Source organism: Theropithecus gelada, chromosome 18 (assembly GCF_003255815.1).
Source record: "Theropithecus gelada isolate Dixy chromosome 18, Tgel_1.0, whole genome shotgun sequence".
Classification (NCBI taxonomy): domain Eukaryota; kingdom Metazoa; phylum Chordata; class Mammalia; order Primates; family Cercopithecidae; genus Theropithecus; species Theropithecus gelada.
The window spans coordinates 37,985,613-38,012,321 of record NC_037686.1 but is presented as its reverse complement, the minus strand read 5'-3'; the positions used below and the strand labels follow the sequence as shown (position 1 = coordinate 38,012,321).

At 40.1% G+C, this 26,709-nt stretch overlaps 1 protein-coding gene across 1 annotated transcript in view; it reads left to right on the top strand.

Annotated features, from left to right (window-relative positions):
* The window catches only part of EPG5 (ectopic P-granules autophagy protein 5 homolog), a 131,137-nt gene that overhangs the window by 62,887 nt on the left and 41,541 nt on the right, over positions 1 to 26,709 (top strand). Inside the window, exons 21-28 of the mRNA XM_025365545.1 lie at positions 376 to 498; positions 1,757 to 1,923; positions 3,162 to 3,383; positions 5,816 to 5,939; positions 9,796 to 9,940; positions 12,723 to 12,894; positions 14,013 to 14,175; positions 25,639 to 25,781. Of these exons, the coding sequence (XP_025221330.1) occupies positions 376 to 498; positions 1,757 to 1,923; positions 3,162 to 3,383; positions 5,816 to 5,939; positions 9,796 to 9,940; positions 12,723 to 12,894; positions 14,013 to 14,175; positions 25,639 to 25,781 (1,259 nt within the window). The remainder of the gene's footprint in view (positions 1 to 375; positions 499 to 1,756; positions 1,924 to 3,161; positions 3,384 to 5,815; positions 5,940 to 9,795; positions 9,941 to 12,722; positions 12,895 to 14,012; positions 14,176 to 25,638; positions 25,782 to 26,709) is intronic.

Here is a 26,709-nt window from a genome sequence, read left to right as displayed (position 1 = left end):
TTTTGGTTACTTACATATTAGTCTTGTCTACTCCAAGAGATGGAAAACTTCTTAAAGACAGGGCCCCTGTCTGGTCCTCTTTCCTATCTCTTTTGCACACAGATCTTGCCCAGTAAATATGGAGTGAATGAACATCTTCTTGTACTAAAGTAGCCTTTCCAAAGGAACGTAACATTTTCCAATGATCTGTTTTATTTAAATTTATATCTGTGACAAGAATATAGGTGGGTATAAAAATATGTTAATTTTAGAAACTGCAAATATTTGCTGATTGAGATTGAGATAGGAAGAGAATATAAATGTGGAATATCAGGATGTATTTTGTTAGTGGGGCAAGCTCCTCCTTCCCCTGCCCTTTATCTGGTGTCATTGTAGGTCTGGTTTGCCTGGACAGTGCTCAACATGGAATCCATCTTTGAAGAGGACTCCCAGCTCCGGAGAGTTATTGAAGGGGAATTGGTGATAAACTCTGCTTTCACCCCTGACCAAGCTCTGAAGGTACAAATAGCAGTTCTGCATTTGAGTGGTAGAAGGTGGCTTACACTTTTGCTGATGGATTCACCCGTAGCTTTTGGGCTTTTGTGTCTTCTTTTGTTGTGAATGTTTGGAAAGCTCAACAACCAAACCAGTACTCAAAACTGTGTAATTGAAGAGTACTTGCTTCTCAAGTTTCATTTAACAAGAGTCTCAACCTAATATTTGAAGGCTGGATCATTGCACATGTGACAGGGGTTGCCACTGGCTCCCACATACATCAGAATTCCCTAGAGAGCTTGTTAAAAAGCAGATTCCTAGACCTCACCTTCTGAGATTTGGAGTCTCTGAGTCTGGAGTGGGACCAGGAGTTTATTTTTTAAAACTCCCAGCTGATTCTTAGGCTTACTAATGTGTGGGAAAGACTGGAATAAGGCTTAAAAGAGCCTTCTATTTTAGTATAGATTTTGCTTTTGGGTTTCAGAGCCTGTTAAAGAATTTGCTTTTGGGTTTCAGAGCCTGTCAAAGAATTCAACATTCTCGAATGTCCTTTTGAAATCTGAATTTTCAAAAGATTGATAAAGTTTGACGGTCACATAGTCACATCTACTTTTTTTTTTTTTTTTTTTTTTTTTTTTTTTGGAGACAGAGTCTTCCCCTGTTGCCCAGGCTGGAATGTTGCAATGGCACAATCTCAGCTCACTGCAACCTCCACCTCCCAGGCTCAAGCAATTCTTATGGCTCAGCCTCAGCCTCCTGAGTAGCTGGCATTACAGGAGTGCACCACCACACCCAGCTAATTTTTCTATTTTTGGTAGAGACAGGGTTTTGCCATGTTGGCCAGGCTGGTCTTGAACTCCTGACCTGAAGTGATCCACCCGCCTTGGCCTCCCAAAGTGCTGGGATTACAGGTGTGAGCCACTGCCCCTGGCTTTACTTTTGGTTTTCATTTCATTCTGTTCCCTTGCACTATAACGTTGTATTTGCCAAGGAATTTCAGAAATGAAAATGAGGTTAGACTAGATGACTCTTAAGACCCATACCCATTCTGGGGTCTGTGAAGTGTTTTGACAGAAAAAAAAGCTGCCCTACATGTCTTGCTACCAAGGAGGTTAAAATGGTAACTAGTGGATTGGAGAGGTGAGTTTCATATGATTTTTAAAAAATATATTATTGAATTGAAAACAGAATGTTTGGTGTTTCATTTGGATCACTTAGAAAGAGTTAACTATTTGCATTTATGTTCATTTTGTGGTTGCTCAGAGCCCTTCCTTTTTTGTAGAAAGCCCAGACCCAGCTGAAGCTCCCCATCGTGCCATCCCTCCAGAGGTTGCTGATTTATCGCTGGGCCCACCAGGCTCTGGTCACGCCTTCTGATCACCCTCTCCTGCCACTCATTTGGCAGAAGTTCTTCCTTCTGTATCTTCACCGCCCAGGACCACAGTATGGGTATGGTGCCCAGTATTGTAGGTTTCTGTGAGTCCATTTCTGCCTTTTCACTGCTCTCTTTCTATGTGTTCTTAGACTGTGGAGTGTGAGTTGGAATCATTCTTTGGTGATCTCTGGCGAGGACTCTTTGTCTCTCTCTATGTTTGACATTTATTAGACTGGATCTTTTTTGAGTTGGTGGTGTCTTGTGGCAGCTTCTCTTTACCATCTTCCATGACCAGTGTAGTGAAGACAACACCCTGGGATTGGGCAAGGTTTCACACAGAACTTCTGGAGATGCAAAGGGACAACAGCGGTCTCAAACCTTGGCTGCCTGTGTGACCGTCATGGGCTTGTGGGAGGGGACCTTGTGATGAGTGGTGCAGGTGTGAACAAAGGCCAGTCTGTGTCCATCACCTATGGGTTGTACTTGGGAATATTTAGCATTTTCATGGGATTCATATGAAGATACTCCACCCAGCCAGAGACATCCACTATTACCAACCATTGCTCTCTCTAGCTCCTGCCTCAATTCCTCATTCCCTTAACTCACTCATTTGAAATATATAGATATTGACTGGGCATGGTGGCTCAAGCCTATAATTCCAGCAGTTTGGGAGACCAAGGTGGGAAGATCACTTGAGGTCGGAAGTTAAAGACAAGCCTGGTCAACATGGTGAAACCCCATCTCTACTAAAAATAGAAAAAGTAGCCCAGCGCAGTGGCACGTGCCTATAATCCCAGCTACTTGGGAGGCTGAGGCAGGAGAGTCGCTTGAACTCTGGAGATGGAGGTTGCAGTGAGCCAAGATTTTGCCACCGCACTCCAGCCTGGGCGACAGAGCGAGACTCTGTCTCAAAAAAAAAAGTGTCTATCTATATATATGTGTGTGCGTGTGTGTGTGTGTATAACTAGATAGATAGATAAAAAGTTAGATAGAATCTTAGTCACTTCTATTTTTGTTTTTGCCAGATTGCAAGTTCTTCAAGAATAGAGAACGTCTTTATCTATGCTGTACCTCTAAATAGTGATGATGTCTTAAATTTGTGTAGCATTTCACACTTTGTAAAACTACTTTCATGTACACCATCTTGTTGGACCATCAAAATAATCTTTGAGGTAGAAATAATAGGTATTAATTTAATGGTGTATATCCACAATCACAGTAAATTGCCTTGCTAATTGACTGCTATTTTCTGCCATACAGAAAGTACATCTTGTGTTGAAAGGTTATAGATCTGTGCTTGCGTTTTCTTAAGGTTACCCATAGATGGTTGTATTGGAAGAAGGTTTTTTCAAAGTCCTGCTCATATCAGTTTGTTGAAAGAAATGAAGAGACGTTTGACCGAGGTGGCTGACTTCCACCATGCTGCAAGCAAGGCCCTCCGTGTTCCAGCAGAGGGCAGTGAAGGGCTGCCAGAGAGCCAGTCTGGCACCCCTGGTTACCTGACTTCACCAGAACTGCACAAGGAGCTGGTGAGGTGAGTATGGTTATTTAGCCTCTTACATTGTTGTCTGCAGCACAGGTACTATGCTGGAGCAGTTAACTGTGTTACAAACTGCTGGATGTTATTCTCTTAACATGGTTTGATTGAGTATGGAAGGTGGCTTTGATATAGATTTGCATCTTGAAATGTTTCTCTTTTATGTTCCTCAAGCGAACTGAATCAACAGTTTGGATGTACTTGTGTCGAGTGCCTGTAGTCTGAGTGATAAATCCTCTTCTACTTCTTTGTGTAAAAATAGAAATAAACCAAATTTTATCATAGCAGGTAAACAACGATTAAAGCCTACTAGACAGCCTGGGCAACATAGTGAGACCGTATCTCTACAAAAAAAAAAAAAAAAAAAAAAAAAATTAGCCAAGCCTGGTGGCATGCACCTGTGGTCCCAGCTACTTGGGAGGCTGAGATGGGAGGATCCCTTAAGCCCAGAAGGTCGAGGCTGCAATGAACCATAATCATGCCACTGCACTCCAGCCTGGGCAACAGAGTGAGACTCTGTTTCAAAAAAACCTTGCTAGAATAGTTTTTTTCTAAGAAGGAGTGTCTCACTATGTTGTCCAGGCTGGAGTGCAGTGGCTATTCATAGGCACAATTATAGTGAGACGATCATAGTGCACCTCAGCCCCAAACTCCTGGGCCCAAGTGATCCTCCTGAACAGGTGAGACTGCAGGTGTGTGCCACCACACGTAGCCTAGAATAACTCTTCAAAAGAAACAAATGACTGAGGCAGGGCTCTTTTAGTTGGTTCATCCTCCACCGGATTCAGGGATCCACCTAGGATGAGGGGTCTAGTAATCTCCCAAAAATATGTGCCCTATAAAATCAGGGTACAATATTTGCTTCCTGTAAAAGGTTAAGAACTCTGAAGATAGGTTTGGATTCCTTTTACACTGTTCCTTCATCTTTCATTTATAAGTTTGATATAAACCAAATACTAGTCTTACAAATAAGACTTAATAAAAATGGCTCTTAAGAATTAATCCTGAATACCCAATAGCTCGATGAGGCCCCCATTTCAACTAGCACTGAGGCCTCAGGTTTACTTGCCCTCAACCTTTTAGGGCTCTCTCTCAGCCTCCAGAATGATTTCTCCCCTTATGTTGCTTGTTGAAGGAGAACTTCTTTTTAACCAGCCTTAAGCAGTGGAAGGCTTTCTCTGTGAACATTTTAGATAAGCCAAGAAAGTCTTAGATATTCCCTTCTGCCTCTGTTATGTTCCCCTTCCTGGTATGTGTTCATAAAGTGGCCATCTATTTCACTGTGTCAGAAACTGGAGGAGAGAACTACCTAGCAACCTCTTCCCTGTAAGAACCCCAAAGTCCTGTCCTTGTCTCTGTTCCTAGACTGGCTGTTGCAGAGGTAAAGGAGGTAATTTTCCACTTTATTGAGTAAAGTCAGGCCAGGCCACCTCCCAGTCCCCCACCCAGTAATTTGTGTGTTTGCCGACTATTTTTCTAGTACTGCTGGTAAAAACAAAACAAATTAAAAATGAAGGAAGTATCATATTTTTAAAAAGGTTTTTACTGGAAACTTGGAACTTTTTTTGAGGCAGGGTCTTGCTGTGTCACCCAGGCTGAAGTGCAGTGGCGCAATCTCGGCTCACTGCAACCTCTGCCTCCCAGATTCAAGTGATTCTCCTGTCTCAGCCTCCTGAGTAGCTGGGATTACAGGTGTGCACCACCATGTCTGGCTCATTTTTGTATTTTTAGTAGAGCTGAGAATTTCACCATGTTAGTCAGGCTTATCTCGAACTCCTGACCTTGTGATCTGCCCGCCTCAGCCTTCAAAAGTACTGGAATTACAGGCCACTGTGCCCAGCCAGAACTTTTATTTTTTTAAGTCTGATTTTATTTTATTCCATCTTGATGAGAGGGGCATACACACATGCTATGATATTTATTTGTGATTCTTTGAGGTGGGAGATGGTTCTTGAGCCTAAAGCTGGAAAATTCCTACAATGCATAAGTTTAAAATAGCGCTTAATATTTTCTCTGAAAATGTTTTTATTTGAATGTTATTTTTGCTTTTCCAAGCAAAAATAACTGACTGAATTGCTCAGGAAAGAAAAGCTCCAAATTCAGATCCCAGGTCTGTGGTAAAAATCACCTTTTCCAGTTATTTTTTTCTGTGTACTGTATTTAAATCTACTTTAAAGAATGGTTGTCAGAGCCCCTTCTTCATACCTTTTGTTTTAGCAATTATCGCATCATATTTGAATGATCTGTGACATGCCTCCCCTGCTGAACCAGCAGTTCCCTGGGAGCCGTGGTGGTTGTTGGCCACATTTTCTGTATTATGGGCTTTCTTTACTCTTACGTAGGGGTGCCAGTGTTCCTAGAGATGTAAAGAAACTTCATTTGCATGCTCATCTTTTTATGTTTCATATAATTATGTTTTTATCTTTTAGGCTCTTCAATGTATATATATTATGGCTAGAAGATGAGAATTTTCAAAAAGGAGATACCTATATCCCTTCTCTACCAAAGCATTATGATATTCACAGGCTGGCAAAAGTGATGCAGAATCAGCAGGTGAAACTATAGCACTTTTTTAGCATATCCAAATGTAATTTGAACTGGTCATATTCATAATAATAAAACAATTTATTGATAAGAAAATGGATAGTCACTCAGATGGTCATTGTTTCTATGAGTTTTGTTAGTATCTAAGTGATTATATGGAGGGAATACTCCCTTTTGAATCTCCAGCCACACCGTGCCTTCTACTTGAAGGCTCGAAGCTTGTTTAGGGCTTTTTACAACATCATAAACATAACCTTCCTCTGACTGTATATTTTTTAAAATTGGAAGTTCTTAGCAGCTAAACACCTTTAAGCAATTATCTCTACTCCCGTTCTTATATGCAGTGTAAAAATTTGTAAGATTTTGTAAGCATCCGTATGTGATGTAGGAGGTTAGTTGCATGGAGGAGATCAGGAGCTCACCTTTGTTTGGCTTTGGAGGTGCTTACTTGTCCTTGTCACAGTTCTGGTTGCTCTTCTGGAACCACTTGATTTCAGTCTTCATATGTCCTAAGCTGTTCTCTCCCAGGCACTCAAAGATGTCTGTGACCCTTTTTCAGGCCAAAACTTGTAATCTCAGTTTTCTCTAAGCTTCTCTAGCCTTCTTGGGGACAGGGAAAAAGGGTTGGAGAAGACAATTCTCTTCTGTTCTAGTTCTTTTTTTTCTAGGGTTGCAGTCTTTTGAGCATTGACCCAGCACCAGGATGGGATTTAGGAACCTCTAAGAGTTGAAACACTTTCATTTGGATCCTTAAACCCTCCTACTTTCATATCATGTGTATATTTTATCTCCAGTAGGTGTCTTTTTCTTGTTTTCTTTCCTTCATTCCTTGCCTTTCTTCTTGCTTTCCTTTTCTTCTGTATTTATTGAGTGTCTTCTAAGTGCTAGGTACCAAAGATACAAAAAGAAATCTGATACATTCCCTGCCTCCAAAGAGCTTATTGGCAAACAGGAGACTAAACAAACAGTTATCACATTTTGTGATCAAGATTATGGGCCAGGTGCGTGGCTTACACCTGTAATCCCAACACTTTGGGAGGCCGAGGCGGGTGGATCACCTGAGGTCAGGAGTTCAAGGCCAGCCTGGCCAACATGGCAAAACCCTGTCTGTACTAAAAAATACAGAAAATTAGCTGGGCGTGGTGGTGGGCACCTGTAATCCCATCAACTCAGGAGACTGAGGCAGGATAATCACTTGAACCTGGGAGGTAGAGGTTGCAGTGAGCTGAGATCGTGCCACTGCACTCCAGCCTGGGCAACAGAGAGAGACGCCATCTTAAAAAAAAAATTAGGAGAGTGGAATGCACATGGTACTATGGGAACATAGAGGAATAACCCCTCATTTGGATTGGGCCTGGAGTGGGTGACCTTTGAGCTGAGCCCTGAAGGACAAATGGGAGTTGGGCAGATGGAAAGGAAAGGCATGGTGTTAGGGAGTGGCAGAGAGGATGTTAACGGGCAGAAAGACCAGTGTGTGCAGAGACATAGCAGGTGAGAGAGAGTAGGACATAGCAGGTGAGAGAGAGTAGGACATAGCAGGTGAGAGAGAGTAGGGCATGTTCAGAAAGGTGCAGGGTAGGGCAAAGCACCTGAGGCGGGGCAGATGAAACCAGAGAGGTGAGTAGGAGTGAAATCCCTAAGGACCATGTATACTTTTCGAAAGAATTTGGCTTGTATTTTGAAGTCTTTGTTTGGAAAGCTATTGAAATAGCAGCAGTTATTAACGAATGGATGAATTAAGAATATATCGAGGAAGAATCAGATACCCAAAGACTTCCAAATTTCTAACTTTGGCCCCCAGAGATAAACCCTGGAAGAGCGGGTACCTGAGGGGCTTCAACAAGAGCTCTCTATCAAGGAGTTGGTCAGAAGGGGAGATACAGATCTAGAATTCAGGAATGAGGCAAAGTTGGATATGTGGATTTAGTGGTAAGAGAATACGTAGATTAAGAAGGGGACTGAAGATGGAACCCTGAGAAATAACAGCATTTAAGGCACAGAGAAATAAGACTGAGAATATAGAGCCAGAGAAACAGGAAAAATACACATGAGACCATGGTGTCCTGACATCCTTTGAGTGCAGTTCCATCCTCATCTTTTTATACTTGACATCCCTCATCCATATCCAAAGCTTTGTACATGGTAGGTACTTGGTCAGTGTTTTTAAAAATTAGCCATTGCTTTCTTGGTTCTCTGAGATTTATCCTGGTTCCTCAGCATCAACAGAACTAATTGATTTCTTTCTCCCTCTTTTTCTTTTTAATTCAGCCTTTGCTTGGTGCTTGATGTATAATTGCTTGATCTGTAATTCAAGCTCAGGGTTCTTTTGTATTTTTTTGGTTTCTAAGACATCTCTGTTTACCTATCGTTAATTCCTAGTATTTGCTCTGATCATTAGCCTCTGTTAACAGTTCCTTAGCATAGAGACAGAGAAAGTGACAGAGTGGCCCTATTTAAAGGAGCGTGTATACAATAGGAGGATCTGACCCAGCACATTGAACAGTCAGCTGCATGTAGAATTCAGGACTGTGATTGGGATTACATTGGAGCTCCTCCTCTGAGTCTGGAATGCCTTGCGCTGTGGGGTTGGTTTGGAAATAATGATTTGGGACTTCACAGCAGTGTGCTTATGGAGAAGCCAGGGACATTTTTTGGTTTAGAGGGATCCTTGTGCCTTTAGAGCACTTAATATCCAAAAAAAAAAATCATGGTCCACAAACCCATAGTCCCTATTTGCTCACTTGCTGTTACTATTTGAAGCTCATTGATAATTTGACTTTTTGTTGTTGTTAAAGGCAGTCCTCCATTCTAATGCGTAGTGATCACTAAAGTGAAATATATATAATTCGAAATAGGTAAGACAGCCCACGGGAGTGTAGGGGGAGGATACTAGAGCTGCTATATTTATTGTTTTCTCATTTTATTTGTTTACTTATGTGACACCTGTTATTATGAAAAAATTCCATCGTATAGGAAAATAGGGAGACCAGTATAATGGGCATACCCTTCTCCCCCTCCCCGCATATACCATGTGTCTAGTTTCATCTATAGCGCATCCACTTCCTCTTCCATTTTATCTTGGCGGTAATCCCAGAGAGCAGTTGATACATGAAGATTTTAAAAGATAGGGATAAAAAATGACATAACCTAATAGCATACCTAAACATATTAGAAATAATTTTTTATATCAAATATTTAGTCAATGTTCAAGTTTCCACCTTTCTCATAAATGTCATAAAAGTTTTATTTTTATTTTCATAGTTTGAATCAGGATTCACATGTTGTGATTGGTTAATATGTCTTAAAAATCTGTTTAATATACAAGTCCTTCCCTTATCCCTTTACTTTTTCTTGCAATTTATTTGTTGAAGAAACTGAGTTGTTTGTCCATAGAGGCTCCCCACCATATGGATTTTGCTAACTGTATCTTCATGGTGTAGTTTAACATGTTTTTCTGTCCCCTGTGCTCACTGTAAATTGATAGTTGGATTTAGTGTCTTCTAAATCAATTCAGATTTGATTATTTTTTAACATTTTATTTTTTATCTCTTTAACATTTGCTATTTTTTACCTATGTCTTATAGTATATGTAATATATTAGCTTTATAATGTATGTGTATAATTTTTAAATATACATATAGGGCTGTTAAAACTTTTTCTAATCATGATACATGAAAAAGTTTTATAGCTACTGCAGAGATTGTTAGAGTGGTCATTTTAGTGGCAATTTATCCTAATGCTGGAGGACATGGAGTAGACCACTTCATGTTGAAACTTACTGGTTCACTTTATAATTAAATATATAGTTTTATATGTGAATCTATGACTTGTCTGTCAGAGTTAAAATACTGTCGTTCTGTTTCAGGATCTGTGGATGGAGTATTTGAACATGGAGCGCATCTACCATGAGTTTCAGGAGACTGTTGGTCTGTGGACACAGGCCAAGCTTGAGTCCCATTCCACACCCTGTAGTTCGTCCGTGCAGCTGGACTTCACTGATCCTTTGCTGGGTGGGTCCTGGGAGCACCCACCGCTTCGAATGAGTGAATGAATAATTGAATCAGAGCCATTGAAGGTTGAGGCTGACATACTTTATTCCTCCAGTGTTCATTTTTCCTCCGATGCTTTAAAAAGAGATTTCAGTTTACTTACACAATGGTGTAAAGTGCAACTGTAAATGTAATTACTTTGCAGTTTTAAAAATCGGAAGTCTGCTTTTTCTTTTATAAACTCTTTCCTCTGTACCTGGAACTCTTACCTTACAAATGAATCAGATGCCTGAAGTTTCTAAGTTACTTGTTTCTCCCAGCACATTTTTCTAGAGAAAGAGTGGTATAAATTACCAGTTAGTTTTCTATCAGGCCACAAAAACCCATTTAAAGTTGCTGATATTTGGGGTAACCTATTTTAATTACTGACTATATTTCAAAAATATAGGACATATAATTATATCAATTGTCGACCAAAATATTACAATATATAGTGTAATAAGACACTGAGGTGATCCAGAGAAATGGAAAATACCTTCTTATTCCAGCTTGCCACTAACCAAAATGCGTTAGTTGTATGAAGAGAGAGAAATAAGAACTTCTCTGGACTTCACGCCATTCATCTGTAAAATGGTGCTGGCTGGTCTCTTCAAAGGCTCTAAAATTTTCCTTCCAACATTTCCTCTCCCTGCATTTTTTTCTTGAAGCAATAATATGTTTTTCTGATTATAAAAGTTATATGTATTAATTTGAAAAATTAAATTATATAGAAAGGTATATATAGAAGGGGTGAAAATTGCCCTCAAGCCAGCAACATAGATTCTCATTTTTCTATTCCTGAAAGTTTGTTAAAGAAGAGGAAGAAATATGTGAATAGATCTGGAAACTATTAAATGATTTCTGTTCATGCCCTTCCATTTGTAGTGTTGCTGTGTTGCCTGAACACTGCCCTAAAAGACGAATTGTTTTCGCTGGAGTTAGTAATTTATGAAGCCCTTAGTTTGTTCCAAGCAGTGTCTCAGTGCTTTATATGCACTAACTCAGTCCTCACAAAAACCCTATGTTGTGAGGTTATCCCTATTGAGCAGATAAGAAACCCAATTTGTAAGCTGGTTAGGTGACCTGCCCGCATGGGCCACTAACCACCAATAGCTGGTTATTGGGCAGAGCCGTCTGATTCCAGAGACCTGCTGTGCACCACTCAGTATTCTACCTCTTGTGTCTGGTGATCACTATACCTTGTACTTCTAAACAAAATTAGGGCCTAGACTTCTAAATAGTGAGTTTCAGGTTTTTCTCAGATGTAAGAGGTTAGTTGATGATTATATCAAATGATTGAATTTGTGGTGTGATTGGTTGTAGGAAAAATTTCACTAGCACCCTTTTTCTTAAACTAAATTTGTTTTATTGGCTTCAATATTTTTGTCAGTCATGGTCCAGAGTGGTGATTCCTATTAAATATGAATTTAGATTTTTTTGTTTGTTTGATTTTAAAATATCCCTGGTTTTTCTTTTACGGTAACTTATATTGGGTTTGAAAGAGCCCCCAGTTTTCCTTTAGCATCGTGGCCTCTTATGTTGCTTGAAAGGAACTTTAACATACATAGTCACAACTCTTATCCAGTGATGAATACCTAACTTGGTTACATCTGTGCAAACAGTGATTAGTTCTAGTGGAAAAACACCAGCTATAAGGGATAGTGCTGTACTTGACCTATTTGAAATGTTGAATTCCATCTGTTTGGGGTACAAACAATACAAGTCTCCTTATGCCAAGTAAAGTCATGGCTATTAATTTTTCTTTAATTTTTCTCAACAAGAATAGAAAATGGAATGTTACATCTGGAATGTAATCGGAAATTCATAGTAGTCCCTTAAGTACTTGTTGACTTGACTTATTGACTTGAAATTCCCTTGACCACTGCCCTCCTCTGTTTCTTGCTATTGAAAAGAATTGGGTAGGTAGCAGCATTTTTCTTCATGTTGTTCAGTCCCCACCTGCTGTGTGGTGTGTGTATAGTGTGGTGAAGGGAGAGGAAGGGAAGATAGGAGTCTATTGGATATCTACTGTGTATTCAGCTCTGTACTAAGTCTAGAAGTATCAAACATTTGAATTTGATTAAACAGTATGAGATCATGTGTAATCTAGGGCAAAGTTGCATGGTAGAGGTTCACCTTTGTGTGTGTGTGTGTGTGTGTGTGGCAGTGGATTGCTTATTTGGACTCCGTAAATCATTTATTGAGTGAATGAATAAGTAAATGACTGATGGACTATATGACTGCATAAATAGAAGTGCTGAAGGAACTTATGCATATGTCTTCATTCATTTTATCTCTTACTGCATCCAGTCCTCCTGTTCAAACCTTGACCTGATTTCAGATTTTTAACTCAGCTATATTCCATAATGCTTATTCCTTTTTCTTCAGTTCCTCTGAACTCTGGATGATGGCATTAAAACCTTAACTAGGTTACCTGCCTCCAGACCTACTCCATTCACTTAAACCATTATTCAGATGATAGCTACCATCTGATTCAAGCTTGCATAGAGCTGTTCATGAGATCCACATGGTATTAGTGTAAGGCACTAGATAGTAGCTTTACACTAATATCAAGTCCAAACTTCTTAGCATGTCATGCAAGGCCTGTCTGGGGTAATAATTTAAGATCATGAGCTTTAACTCTTAACTATCATAAGACTGTAAACTTTTTGAGGATAGGAATGCTACTGAATTGTACCACATGCTTCTGATCTCCTGCTAGTTCACCTGATTGCTCAGTATATATGACTTAATTTTCTTTCAGCTAAAGAAAGAGTTTTAAGTAACTTGCGGAAGCATGAGGCTCCCCAGCCTCCCCTTGTTCTGCACCCAGTGAAGCCTCCTGTGCCAGTTATTTCCTCCACTGTGCTATTGAGTCAGAAGGACACCACCCAGCTGGTGTGCACAGACCTGAATCTGTTGCAACAGCAGGCCAGGTAAGACCGTGCAGCCTCAAGGATCATGTTCCCATGCTGGTGGCTTTGACAGTCTGGATGATTTGCTACCTGGAGTGGCTTCCTCGTCAGCATTTTTACCATGAGGATAGTTTGCCCAGCCTGGCCCAGATGGTTCACTTGGTTAACCAAGTTGTGACAAGTCTTATAATTTCACATCAAAATTATATGGTACTCTCACCAACTATCAATTTCTCGTTTCCTGTGGCCGCATTTCTGAGCATCAGCAGTGCCAGCTAAGATTTTCTTATGCTTCTCATGAAGAGATCTTCTGATATTGGAAAGATGGTGTTGGAAAGGTGCGAAGTGAGAGTTCCTTTCTTTTCTCATTGCTGTACTCTTTATCTCTCCATATTCTTTAAGAAATTGACATAAACATTGATTGAAGTGTGGAAAAGTTATTAAGTATTTTGAGTTCACATGGTGGATACAAAATGATCAACAGTTTAAGGTTTTGATCTAACTTGAGATCTTGTGAGAAGGAGCATATGTGGAGTAAGTCTGTTTCATTAACAGTAAGTGAGCCTCACTTTTACAAATCCTATGTGAATCAGTTTTTTATTGGTATTTTTTTCCTTGGCTGTTTTTGGTCCAGGCATTTGTTGAGTGTGTGTTGAGTGCACATATAAGCACCTGCCCATTAATGTAATGATACATACAGTTAGACCAGTTTTGACACCCCATGTATGCCATTAGCTTTCTTGGTCTTTGACATTTCGTTTTGAGTTGCTAATATCTAAGAAGTCATAGGTACTTACAATTAAGGCACCCCTTGGGGATGATTAAGTTAGGATAGAATTCTCATTTGTTCTTGTAGGGTCTGTTGGTCTAACATGGATTCTAAATGAAGCTTTGTTTGTGGCTATAAAGTTGTCTCACTTTTCTATAGGCTTTTGTTGCATTTCTTAGCTTTCTCTTTAGCCTCTCTGCCAGGGGAATGATTTGGGTAAGTCTTGGCTCACAACCTTTGGTCCTCTGTTACTATGATATATGTGTATTTTGCTGCGCTATAATGCTGGCTGTGGGTAACTGGAAGCCTTTATCACTTGTCATATAACCTTTCCTAAGACTTTCTTTTACCTCCTGATGATGTTTTTCAGAAACGCAGCTCTTCGGGAATCTCAGCAGGTTGCTCTGGATGGTGAGCTGTTGGACACAATGCCAAAGCAGTATGTGAATCGTGAAGAACAGACCACACTGCATTTGGAGTGCAGAGGCAGCAGTGGTAAGAAATGCCAAGGAGCTGCAGTTGTCACAGTTCAAGTAAGTGTTTAAATTTCTTCAGAATTTAGAGAATTTTAATTGAGTCTGTAATGTTGGCATATCACTGAGGAAGATTGAAAGACGTATATGGCACACTGTCTGTGTCCCAAACATTTACTAGTTTTGGGGGGTATGAAAACACTCATAGAGTTAATCACATATTTTTGTAGACATCAGATGAGTCCTATAAGACAGATATTCAAATAGGAATTCAAAAAAAATCAGAATCATTGAGAAGATTCTTAGAGAGAGGGGCTTCAACTGATTCCTTTTATTGTTTTTTTTTTTGAAATGCTGGAGTGCAGTGGCACGATCTTGGCTCACTGCAACCTCTGCTCCCTGGGTTCAAGTGATTCTCCTGCCCCAGCCTCCCGAGTAGCTGGGATTACAGGTGCACGCCACGAGGCCGGGCTAGTTTTTGTATTTTTAGTAGAGATGGGGTTTCACCACATTGGTTGGGCTGGTCTCGAACTCCTGACCTGGTGATCCACCTGCCTCGGCCTCCCAAAGTGCTGGGATTACAGGCATGAGCCACCGTGCCTGGCCTCAACTGATTCTTAAAAGACTTTGGTGATGATGCAGTTAGAAGGAATGTGGAAGCAGGGTGGCCATGATGTCATTTAGGGGTCAGTGGCTAGGTCAGCCTGTTCCAAGTGTTTTGGGGTGGTGGTGGGAATTCACGTTGTAAAGGTTGGTGTGCACCATCATTGGGAGCTCTGGCTGTCTGCTGCACATGGCAGGGAACCCCTGAAGATGAATGTGGGAAGCAAATTAGTCGGGTGGAGCTTGCTGACAGGCAAGAGGAGAGACATGCAACAACGTGACTGAAGCTTGAACTGCCTCTCAGAGTTACCTTCTTGCACTGGAATATAGGCAGAATTTGGATCTGCGATATCGTATGGACTTCATGATGGAAGCTTAGCTGAAGTTAGCATGTCATAGCATTTACTTTATGCCAGGCCCTGTCTAAACACTTTAAATAAGTTATTTTATCCTTACAACAACTCTGTGAGGTGGCCATTATCATATTATCTTCTTTTCTCAGGTAAGGAAGTAGAGTCACAGACAAGTTAATTAAGTTGTGCACCTAAAGTGCCATAGCCCGTAAGTGGCAGAGCCAGAAAGGCCCAGACAGTCCGGCTCCAGAGCCAGTGCTCTTTTTAAAGTAGAGATGGGGTTTTTTAGTAGAGATGGGATTTTGCCATATTGCCCAGGCTGGGCTGGTCTCAAACTACTGGGCTCAAGCAATCTGCCTGTCTCAGACTCCCAAAGTCCTGGCATTGCAGGCCTGAGCCACCGCACCTGGCCAGCCTGTGTTCATTAATCACCGCTCTGTATTCCTCCTTCGAATGAAGTCAGTATTCCCTAAGCTGAAAGATAAATGCTTGGAGATGAGCACTGCCTATGGTCTAAATCTAAGTCTACACACGAATGATTCTTTTTTGTTAGCTTTTGGAAATTGGAGAAAATTTATTTTATTCTCTCTTGTTTGTCTTTCAGAAATTTCCCTTCATTTTTTGCTAATTTTCATTGTAACTATTCCAATGTCTCCGTCAATTTCCTTGGGAGACTCTTTTCTACAAAATGTCTTCTCTGAAATAATCTTTTGTATGTATTGTATTTTTCATTACTTTCAAAATGTATCTCTGATTTTTCAACATAGTTGTATGTGTCTAAAGTTCAGAAATTTGACCTAAAAGTTAGGATGTGTCCAACTTATTTTCCTGTATATTATTGTAAATATGTGCGACTCCTAAACATTGAGTTATCTTTGGCCAGGTGCTTTATACAGTTAGTTTTCTTTTGGTGTATTTTTTTCCCTGTTACTAATGCTGTTGTAGTAAGACCAAGGTAGAAATATTTAAGAAAAAATCACTTGCTGAAGTAGTAAAACTGGGAGAAAAGTTTGCCAATTTACGGTGGAGTTTGAGTTAGTGAGGAAAAAACTGAAAATGTATCCAGTTTTAATAAAAAAAGGGATGTCTTCACCAATTTGTGTTTTTCTATATTTTAAAACTACATATCTTTACCAGACTGTTAATTTTATATAGAGAAGAGAATTCTAAAATGCATTTTTATAAGTGACAAGTGAGATACCTATAAAGAAATGTTTTTCCAATTCTGGCTGATGGCTTGCTCTGTGAAGAATTGTAAATATTTACTGCCTCAGCTAAAGAACAGGTCTCTTGCCCTAACCTCCTGTTAGCTCTCTGGGTCTTGCAGTGGAAAATACCACCAGGCAAGCCAGGGAGCTGAAACTCTAAGCCTACCAGTGAATTGTCTTTTCCTTTACAGAAAAAGGGATCATAGTATTATATTATTTGTCTGAACCCTTGAATTGAGATTTTAAACATAATCTTTTGCTTTGTTAATTCTGAAATAAAAAGATACACCTTTTCTAAAATGTCTTCTAGGTGATTTTGATTGGAGGGAGGTCAGAGAAAAGATGATTTATGATAAGGACTGATGTGAACATGGCTTAGGTGTTTTTACAAACATACCAAAGTTCTTGTGCTTTCTTTCCTTAAAAAAAAAATTTGGGCTGAGCATGGTGGCTCACACCTGTAATTCTAGCACTTTGGGAGGTCAAGGTGGGGAAATTGCTTGAGCTCAGGAGTTCAGCAGCCTGGGCAACATGGAGAAACTCTGTCTCTACAAAAAATATTATACAAAAATTAGCCGGGCATGGTGGCGCACACCTGTGGTCCAAGCTACTTGGGTGGCTGAGGCAGGAGGATCACTTAACCACAGGAGGTCAAGGCTGCAGTGAGCTGTGATTGTGCCACTGCACTCCAACCTGGGCAACAGAGTGAGACCTTATCTCAAGAAAAGAAAGAAAAATTGGTAATTGCTAATATAGCTTGAAGAAAGGGGGAAAAGTAATGAAGGACAGAGGGAAAAAAGGAGATTTTGCAGAAGCTTAAAGAATTTGAAAAAATAGCTGTATTTTGTGGGCCTAACCTCATTGGAAATATTTAAGTTTTCTTAAAGCAGGTTTTAATTTTCTGCTGGCCTCACTTGTTTGGTTAGTGCCCTGACTTTTAGCCTCACTTGGGAAGTTCTCCAAGCTTGAAATCCCCCACTGATGGCTCCTACAAGTTCAGTATCAATAATAGTATCGACTGTAGTCAATGTTTTGCCTGACATGCAGATGTGCCAGGGCAATTAAAAACGTGAAGACAGTGAACAACTTTTATAGGCTGAGACTTAAATAAGCTTGAAAGTTATATAATACTGTCGTTGCTAGTTGAGGCTATCCCAGGCAGTATTTGCCAGTTGATACTTAGAGGACTTGAAGATAAAAATCTGTTTTGTTACGCATTAATGGCAAAGGGCAAGCCAGAGGAAAGCTGAAACTACCTGCTATGAAGTTGGAGCATTATCTATGCAAGTTGATTGTTTTGCTCTGATTTTTGGCCAAAGATTATACTTAAATATGAAGCCATCCATTACCCAAATGGATAATTTTGGTTATAGATGACTTTAGTTTTGGAAAAAGAGGTGTTAATGGAGCATAGAGAGGGTGAGTTCTCAGTGTTTATGACTCATCATGAAACTGTCATTGGGAGAGATTATGTCCTGCAAAAAGTAGATTGTGTTATTTTTATACATAAAACTGTAGCCCTCTATATAGATGTGTCCAGTGACCACCTCATGGCTATGTCCAGTAGTTTTGATTCCTTTTAACATCTTCCTATTGTGATACTGAACTTTATGTAGTCTCATCTCTTCCCTCTGAATCTCTAACCACTTCTCAGTTTCCAGGGTTTCTTCTTCCTCAACTCAAACTCTTAGATTGCTAGTTATCCTGATTCTCTTCTTCATATGACATCATCTTTTGCCTACTGTCTGTGCTGGAGTTGTTAATCTGGGGTCTGTGAATGGTCTTTAGAGAATTGGTGAAGTTCGTGAAAGTGTATGTAAATTTTTTTTCTGGAGAGTTTTTAACTCCAGTAGATCTCAGAATAGTTCGAAAAAGAACAAAAGAACCATTTACTCATATGTTGATAATCCTGTTCTGTTTCTCTAGTCCAGAATTCTCTCTTGAGTTCCAAATCTAGATTTCCGCCTGCCTCATTCTAACCGAATGTCCCACAAATACCTCAAACTCCATATTTCTCAAATTAATCTCATCTTTACCTTCCAAATCTCTTCCTATAATTTCACATAGCTGATCTCCCCAGATAGAAACTTAGGCATCAATATCATCTCTTCCAGTTACTCTACCCTACTTCATTCCCGTATTTTCTGTAGTTGCTTCCATATTGGTTCCGCCTCTGAAATAGCTTTCTGAAGCCTCTGACATTCCCTTCTCTGTGTTTCTGTTGCCATTTCTCCATGGTAGGCATACCTCGCTTCTCCCTTGACCTATTGCATTAATTAGATTTCCTCTCCATATCTCTCTCCCTGCCTAGTCTGTTTTCCATTCTCTCATTACTCATCTTTTGAAACAGATCTGATCACATTTCCAGGCTAAAAACCCGTACTTACTTGGCAGTATCAAAAGGAATATGGCCCTTAGCGCCCTTAATAATCTGTTGTTGGTCTTCTTCTAGCAGCATCATTTATCCTGTCCCCCACTTCGCAGACATTTTACTTTTCAGTCATTTAGACTTTCTTCATTTTCTAAACACAACATACACATGAATACCTTTGTTCTTCGCATATGCTGCTTTTGTTCTTCTCCCACCTGTTTCTGACCTCTTTCTGGCTCAGCCTTCAGTACTTAGTTCAGGCCAAACCTCTTCTTGAGGTCTTTGCGGACTCTTCCAGTCAAATTGAGATGTTCTTTCCTTCATTGCAGCTTTTGGCTAAATGCTGTTGCAGTCACTTGCTATTTTGTCCTGCCAGACTGAACTCTTTGGGAATAGGGTTTCCATCTTTATTTGTTTTTTTTTTTTTTTTGAGACGGAGTCTCGCTCTGTCGCCCAGGCTGGAGTGCAGTGGCCAGATCTCAGCTCACTGCAAGCTCCGCCTCCCGGGTTTATGCCATTCTCCTGCCTCAGCCTCCGGTGTAGCTGGGACTACAGGCGCCCGCCACCTCGCCCGGCTAGTTTTTTGTATTTTTTAGTAGAGACGGGGTTTTACCGGGTTAGCCAGGATGGTCTCGATCTCCTGACCTTGTGATCCGCCCGTCTCGGCCTCCCAAAGTGCTGGGATTACAGGCTTGAGCCACTGCGCCCGGCTGTTTTTAATATTATTATTATTATTATTATTTTGAGATGGAGTTTTGCTCTTGTCACCCAGGCTGGAGTGCAATGGCATTCACTGCAACCTCTGCCTCCTGAGTTCTAGCAAGTCTCCTGCCTCAGCCTCCCGAGTAGCTGGGATTACAGGCAGGTGCCACCGTGCCCAGCTAATTTTTTTATTTTTAGTGGCGATGAGGTTTCACCATGTTGGCCAGGCTGGTCTTGAACAGCTGACCTCAGGTGATCCACCCATCTCGGCCTCCCAAATTGCTAGGATTACAGGCGTAAGCCACCGTGCCAAGCCTATTTTAATTTTTTTAGTACACCTCTGTTGAAAGGAAGCATCCTTATTTGTAACAAACCACTCATTAGGTTGTGTTACAACCTAATTGTTTTTGTTTTGTGTTATGTGTTATGATTAGTTCTATGTTTTGTGTTATGATTTAGTTCTATGCTGTTACTAGATTTTGAGTTACATAAGGTCAGGGACTTTGTCTTATTCATGTTTATATCATCAGTGCCTCATACAGTCAGTGCTGCAAAATGGATGTGTTTGAAGGAATGAACAGCTCTAGATTTATGCCCTTCATAAGTAAGTTCCCTGATTTTAACTGTGTTGGAATTTTGTGGATATTATTTGGCCATGACAGACATCATGGAAATTGGAACTTTTTCTTATTAAAAATTAGCAGTTCATTCTTTGATTGTGCTTACCTTTGCTTTTAAACAGCTTAATACTTTCCGTACTTAAATACTCAACTTAAATACTGTACACTGCTTACTGTACATTTTTACTCTAATATAAATGTCTCCCAAATATTCAGTCTTGGGAAGCAGTGAGGATGGTTGCACTGTCTTTCCCAGCCATGTTCACAGTACTTTTGGTCACTTGCTTGGGCACTCCCATGTCCCAGGTATTATGCTAGGTGTTTTGCTTTTATTATCCAACTTAATCTTTTTTTTTTTTAGATAGAGTCTCACTCTGTCGCCCAGGCTGGAGTGCAGTGGTGCCGTCTTGGCTCACTGCAACCTCTGCCTGCCAGGTTCAAGTGATTCTCTCCGAGTAGCTGGGACTACAGGGGCACACCACCATGCCCAGCTAATTTTTGTATTTTTAGTAGAGATGGACTTTTACCATGTTGACCAGGCTGGTCTTGACCTCCTGACCTCAAGTGATCCGCCCACCTTGGCCTCCCAAAGTGCTGGGATTACAGACATGAGGCACTCTACCTAGTTTATCCAACTTAATCTTCATAGAATGAGGATGAGTTCAGCGAAACAGGTTCAGAGACACTGTGAGACTTGCCAAAGTCACATAGCTAGTGAGTAGCTCCATCAGGATTCAAGCCTGCATGTGTCTAAATTCAAGACCCCTACTTTTCCCATTCAGTATTGCTGGGTCATTTTGCTTCAGCTGTTTGAGCTGCAGCTTCTGAATACTTGCAGTGTGATTCTGAGTAAGCTGATCATGACAGTTAAATCTCACGTAAATGAACATAGGTACCATTTCATTTTCTCTCTGAGTCTATATAATAGTATTGCCTTCTTTTTTCAGTGATTAGAGAATTTGTGATCTTAACATTCTAGATTAGATCAGTTTTTAAAAATTAGCTTTATGGGAAATGACTTCAGATTTTAAATATAATTTTTAATGACTCCTTTATTAAGAGTTCAAATTATATCATGAAAATATTTTATTCCTTAATAGAATTTTTCTGGGAAAGAATGTCCTGGAAATTTCCAGCTATCTGCAAGCGTTTGAGCTATGTATAGCTTGTTTTGGGTATACAGAGGCAAATATATTTTATGGGAAGTGAAACGTGCTTCTTTCTGTGTTCTCTCTTCCCAGTAGAAGCCTCTAACAATTCAGTGATGTTCCTTGGGGAAATGGGGTGATTTATAACTGGGTTCCTTTTGATGTACTTTTGTATTGTGGGTATGCTTGCTGGCCCCAGGATTGATTTATTATCATGTGAAAAATTCGGTCATTCCTAGAAATGAATGATGGAAAAGACCCACTGAGGGCCCCACATTATTGTAAAAACTGACTGAAGGACATGCTTTGTCCAACTTTTAAATTTAGACAAGGAAACTTTTAAATTTCTGTGTCCACTTAAAATGACTCAAGTGGAGGGGCTTCCACCATGCTACTTTGTTCTATTGTCTACGACTTCTTGTAATTATGAACTGATAGTCATTCCATTGCTCTCACCTTCACTGCAGTAAAAAAAGAAAACTTTCAACAGTAATGGGAACAATAAACAAAAATAAGTAGACTAGAAAATAATAATTTGGGGATTTTTTTTTTTTTTTTTTTTTGTGAGAGAGTCTAAACTTTCCTAAACCAGCTGGTTTTATTTTAGTAGTTTCTACAACATGGAATGGCAATTGTAAAGTTTGGGTAACAAAGTAGGTTTAGTCCTGTCTCTGCATTTTTCCAACCAAGTAGACTTTGGATCCTTTTCCTTTCCACCTCCCTTCATTCTGTGTCTTCCCTTCTCATCTCAGATTCTCTCTTTTCCTGTTTGGCTGCTTTCTGTCCAGGCCAGCCAGGGGATTCTGTGACACGCGTAGTCCCAGTCTAACTGTATTGGTGACGTATTGAACAAAAAGGCTGACTGCAGATAGTCCTACTTACATTTTAGGATATTAAACATGGGTCTGTTATTTGAAATATTTCAAATTTAATTCAGATACCTGTATTGATTTATTATCTAGCTAAATGCAAGTAATTTCTTTTTTAATCTTTCATTTCTCCAATAGTAAAAATTATTGTTAGCATTATATGTTCTTGAGTATTCACTTTCATGCATTTTGATGTCATAGAGCTTTTTTTTTCTTGCTTTTTTTTTTCTCTCTTTTTTTTATTAAGTTCTAGGGTACATGTGCACAATGTGCAGGTTTGTTACATATGTATACATGTGCCATGTTAGTGTGCTGCACCTATTAACTCATCATTTGCATTAGGTATATCTCCTAATGCTATCCCTCCCCCTTACCCCCTCCCCACAATAGGACCTGGTGTGTGATGTTCCCCTTCCTGTGTCCAAGTGATCTCATCGTTCAATTCCCACCTATGAGTGAGAACATGTGGTGTTTGGTTTTCTGTTCTTGTGATAGTTTGCTGAGAATGATGGTTTCCAGCTGCATCCATGTCCCTACAAAGGACATGAACTCATCCTTTTTTATGGCTGCATAGTATTCCATGGTGTATATGTGCCACATTTTCTTAATCCAGTCTGTCACTGATGGACATTTGGGTTGATTCCAAGTCTTTGCTATTGTGAATAGTGCCGCAGTAAGCATACGTGTGCATGTGTCTTTATAGCAGCATGACTTATAATCCTTTGGGTATATCCCCAGTAATGGGATGGCTGGGTCAAATGGTATTTCTAGTTCTAGATCCTTGAGGAATCGCCACACTGTTTTCCACAATGGTTGAACTAGTTTACAGTCCCACCAACAGTGTAAAAGTGTTCCTATTTCTCCACTCCTCTTCAGCACCTGTTGTTTCCTGATTTTTTAATATTGCCATTCTAACTGTTGTGAGATGGTATCTCATTGTGGTTTTGATTTGCATTTCTCTGATGGCCAGTGATGATGAGCATTTTTTCATGTGTCTGTTGGCTGTATGAATGTCTTCTTTTGAGAAGTGTCTGTTCATATCCTTTGCCCACATTTTGATGGGGTTGTTTGTTTTTTTCTTGTAAATTTGTTTGAGTTCTTTGTAGGTTCTGTATATTAGCCCTTTGTCAGATGAGTAGATTGCAAAAATTTTCTCCCATTCTATAGGTTGCCTGTTCACTCTGATGGTAGTTTCTTTTGCTGTGCAGAAGCTCTTTAGTTTAATTAGATCCCATTTGTCAATTTTGGCTTTTGTTGCCATTGCTTGTGGTGTTTTAGACATGAAGTCCTTGCCCATGCCTATGTCCTGAATGGTATTACCTAGGTTTTCTTCTAGAGTTTTTATGGTTTTAGGTCTAACGTTTAAGTCTGTAATCCATCTTGAATTAATTTTCGTATAAAGAGTAAGGAAAGAAGTTGTTTTGTAAAGATTTTTAATACAACATTGGTGAGTTTTACACAAGGAAGTTACTATTGTCACAGTCATAAAAAGTAGGTGCTTAGTATATTGTCAGATTCATGCTGTGCTGGGGTTCTGGGTAAGTAAAACAAATAGGAAGGACCATTGCCCTTCAGGAACTTTTTTTTTTTTTTTTTTTTGAGACAGAGTCCCATGCTGTCGCCCTGGAGTGCAGTGGCGTGATGTCAGCTCACTGGAACCTCTGCCTCCTAGATTCAAGCAATTCTCCTGCCTCAGCCTCCTGAGTAGTTGGGATTACAGGTGCCTGCCACCACACCCGGCTAATTTTTGTATTTTTAGTAGAGACGGGGTTTCACCATGTTGGCCAGGCTTGTCTCAAACTCCTGACCTCAAGTGATCCACCTGTTTCGGCCTCCCAAAGTGCTGGGATTACAGGTGTGAACAACCATGCCCAGCTGCTCTTCAGGAACTTTTATACAGAATTTATGATAATAACCCTGGGCCTCATAAGTGACCTAAGAGCCTCAGGTAATAAGTTTGTGAATTAAGTATTTACATTATTTATAAAGGATATGTTTAATCATTGCAGCAATGGCTGAAGACTGGGTTTGGGGAGGTGCATGTAAAGGAAAAATGTAGACCCTACTGCTCCCCCATGTGATTGGGGAAGAATGTAGAATTTGGAACTCTTGCCTTCTAAATGGAAGTCTTGCCTTCTAAATGTTCTGGTCTCTTCAGTCCAGACTTCCTGGCCTGCATTTCTTTTTTTTTTTTTTTTTTTTTTTGAGACGGAGTCTCACTCTGTCCCCCAGGCTGGAGTACAGTGGCACGATCTTGGCTCACTGCAAGCTCCGCCTCCCGGGTTCACGCCATTCTCCTGCCTCAGCCTCCTGAGTAGCTGGGACTACAGGCGCCCACCACAGCGCCCGGTTAATTTTTTGTAATTTTAGTAGAGACAGGGTTTCACCGTGGTCTCGATCTCCTGACCTTGTGATCCGCCCGCCTCGGCCTCCCAAAGTGCTGGGATTACAGGCGTGAGCCACTGCGCCTGGCCCCTGGCCTGCATTTCAAAGCCTCCCTAAGAGGGCTCTCTCAGCTCCCCAGTCTGAGTTTACTGCACCCTGCAACCCTGGCCGGGCTCCTCCTTCCTGTCTCTCTGTCCCACATCCCCCACAGCTGTCATGTCAGTTCTGTGTTTGTGTTGCAGTCTGGGCCCAGGATGTCTTCTCTTTTCTTCTGCCTCTATCCACATCCAAAAAATGACGTTAAAGTTGCATAAACAAACCAGTTATGTATGTCACTATCAGTCAGAGAAAGGGTTTGTTGATGGCTTCTCAAATAAGAAAGGCTAATCTTAAAAAAGGATAGTCTTTTGAGTTGAAAAAAATTTAGTTTTTTTTTTTTTTTAAGGAAGCTCAATAAATTCTCCTTTTCACACCTTTACTGAAAACCAATAAAAATTTCATAAAAGACCAGCTTCTAGGAACCTAATTGATGAATTTAGGAATTAGCCAATTGCTCTTTCCTTGGCATGCAGTTGGTTTGGGCGTTTCCCCATATATTATCTTATTTTGTTGTTTGTTTTATGATTATATTTTCTTCCTTTCCAAATGACATTTGTGAGCAGCATCTGTGTCATCTTTTTTTAATGCTAGGCACACATGTGTATGCAGCCCGAATGTTTGGAGTTGTGTTTTGTGTGTTGGATTGAGAGCACACAGAAGGGCTATGGCTGGGGAGCCATGATCAGCAGAGGAGGGCTTCCTGTGCTTCAAGGAAAGCCTCAGTGGTAGAAGACATGCAGTCTGTTTTTGATGAGGACTTCAGGGGTTGAAACATAAGTGAAATAGTATCCTACAAAAGGCTTTGAACTATTGATAAATTAATTCAAGATCTTATCAGTTTATAAGGCAGTCATATAAAGAGATACAAAGTTTGGTATTTTTATAAGATACTAATTCTATTTAATTTAAGCTTGTGTCTTCATGGAAAACCTGAGATTCTTTACAGGCATGAGCCACTGTGCCCAGCCTTGAAAACCTGAGATTCTTGAACAGTGTTTTGACAAAGTTTTTCGATCACCTTGAAGTTCAACTGAGAGTTTTAAGTTAAATTATAATATTAGTTGTAATAATATTCTCTTTGTCATATGCCTATTGTGTTTGTAATAAAATAGCTATTCTAGAAACATGGGGGGGAAATGTCTTTGATAACTTTAATTTTTGTTAGTTTGAAGGCATGCATAAGAATGAAGCCATAAGCCAACAGCTTCATGTTTTACGGAAAGAAGTGAAGCAGTTGCAAGCAGAAGCTGCTAAACCACCATCACTTAATATTGTGGAAGCTGCTGTACATGCAGAAAACTTGATCACGTAAGTTTTATGGGCATTATAATTTGAAATACTGTTTTGTTATCATGAATAGTAATCATACATGCTACTATACCACCACCACCCCTGTAGCACCCACAGATTAATTTAGTACGGACATCAGCAAACTATGGCCTTTGAATTAAATCTGGCCTGCTACTTATTTTTATAAATAAAGTTTTATTGGAACACAGCCATCCCCATTTATTTATAATTTCTATGGCTTTTATGCTGCAACAGCAGGATTGAGTGGTTGTAACAGAGATATAAAGCAGAAAATATTAACTATCTGGCCCTATATAGAAAAAATTTGCTGACCCCTGAATTGTGACATGATACAGTGCATTGAAATTAAGTTGAGGAGAGATTTAGTGCTTATGTTTTATATCAAAGTCACATTTACCCAGGAACTTATCATTGTCAACTCAGATGACTGAACAAAGTTCATAGCACAATTATTTAGAGGAATCAGGGCTCTCAAGTGTGGTTGTGAACTTGCATTTGACCATTGTGGTTTTCTTTTGGCTTTTGTTGTGGCTTACTCTTACTGTCCTCTTTCTTTCCAAAGCCACCACGACATGACTTGGGAGGTGGGCTTGACTCTGCCCTTACTTTAAGGTGACTGACTCCACATTCTAGTTCCAGCAGCTGATCCCCTCAGTAGAGTAGGATGGTGTATGGAGGGGAGCATTGAGTCCTTTTGTGTGTCGGGCTGGGGCACCTGGGAAGGAGAAGGAGACCAGGCAAACAAGAAGTTGATGTTTCTTTTACTGGGAAAGGGACACAAAAAGGTGTGAGAATTGGAAGGGATATCTTTATTCTAGGATCTTATTCTATACAGAAATCTTTATCTCAACTTTAGTCAGTGTTTTGGATTTTAAAATGTAGAGAAGTCAGGGTTTTGTGTTTAAAAAAATTATATAAAGATTAT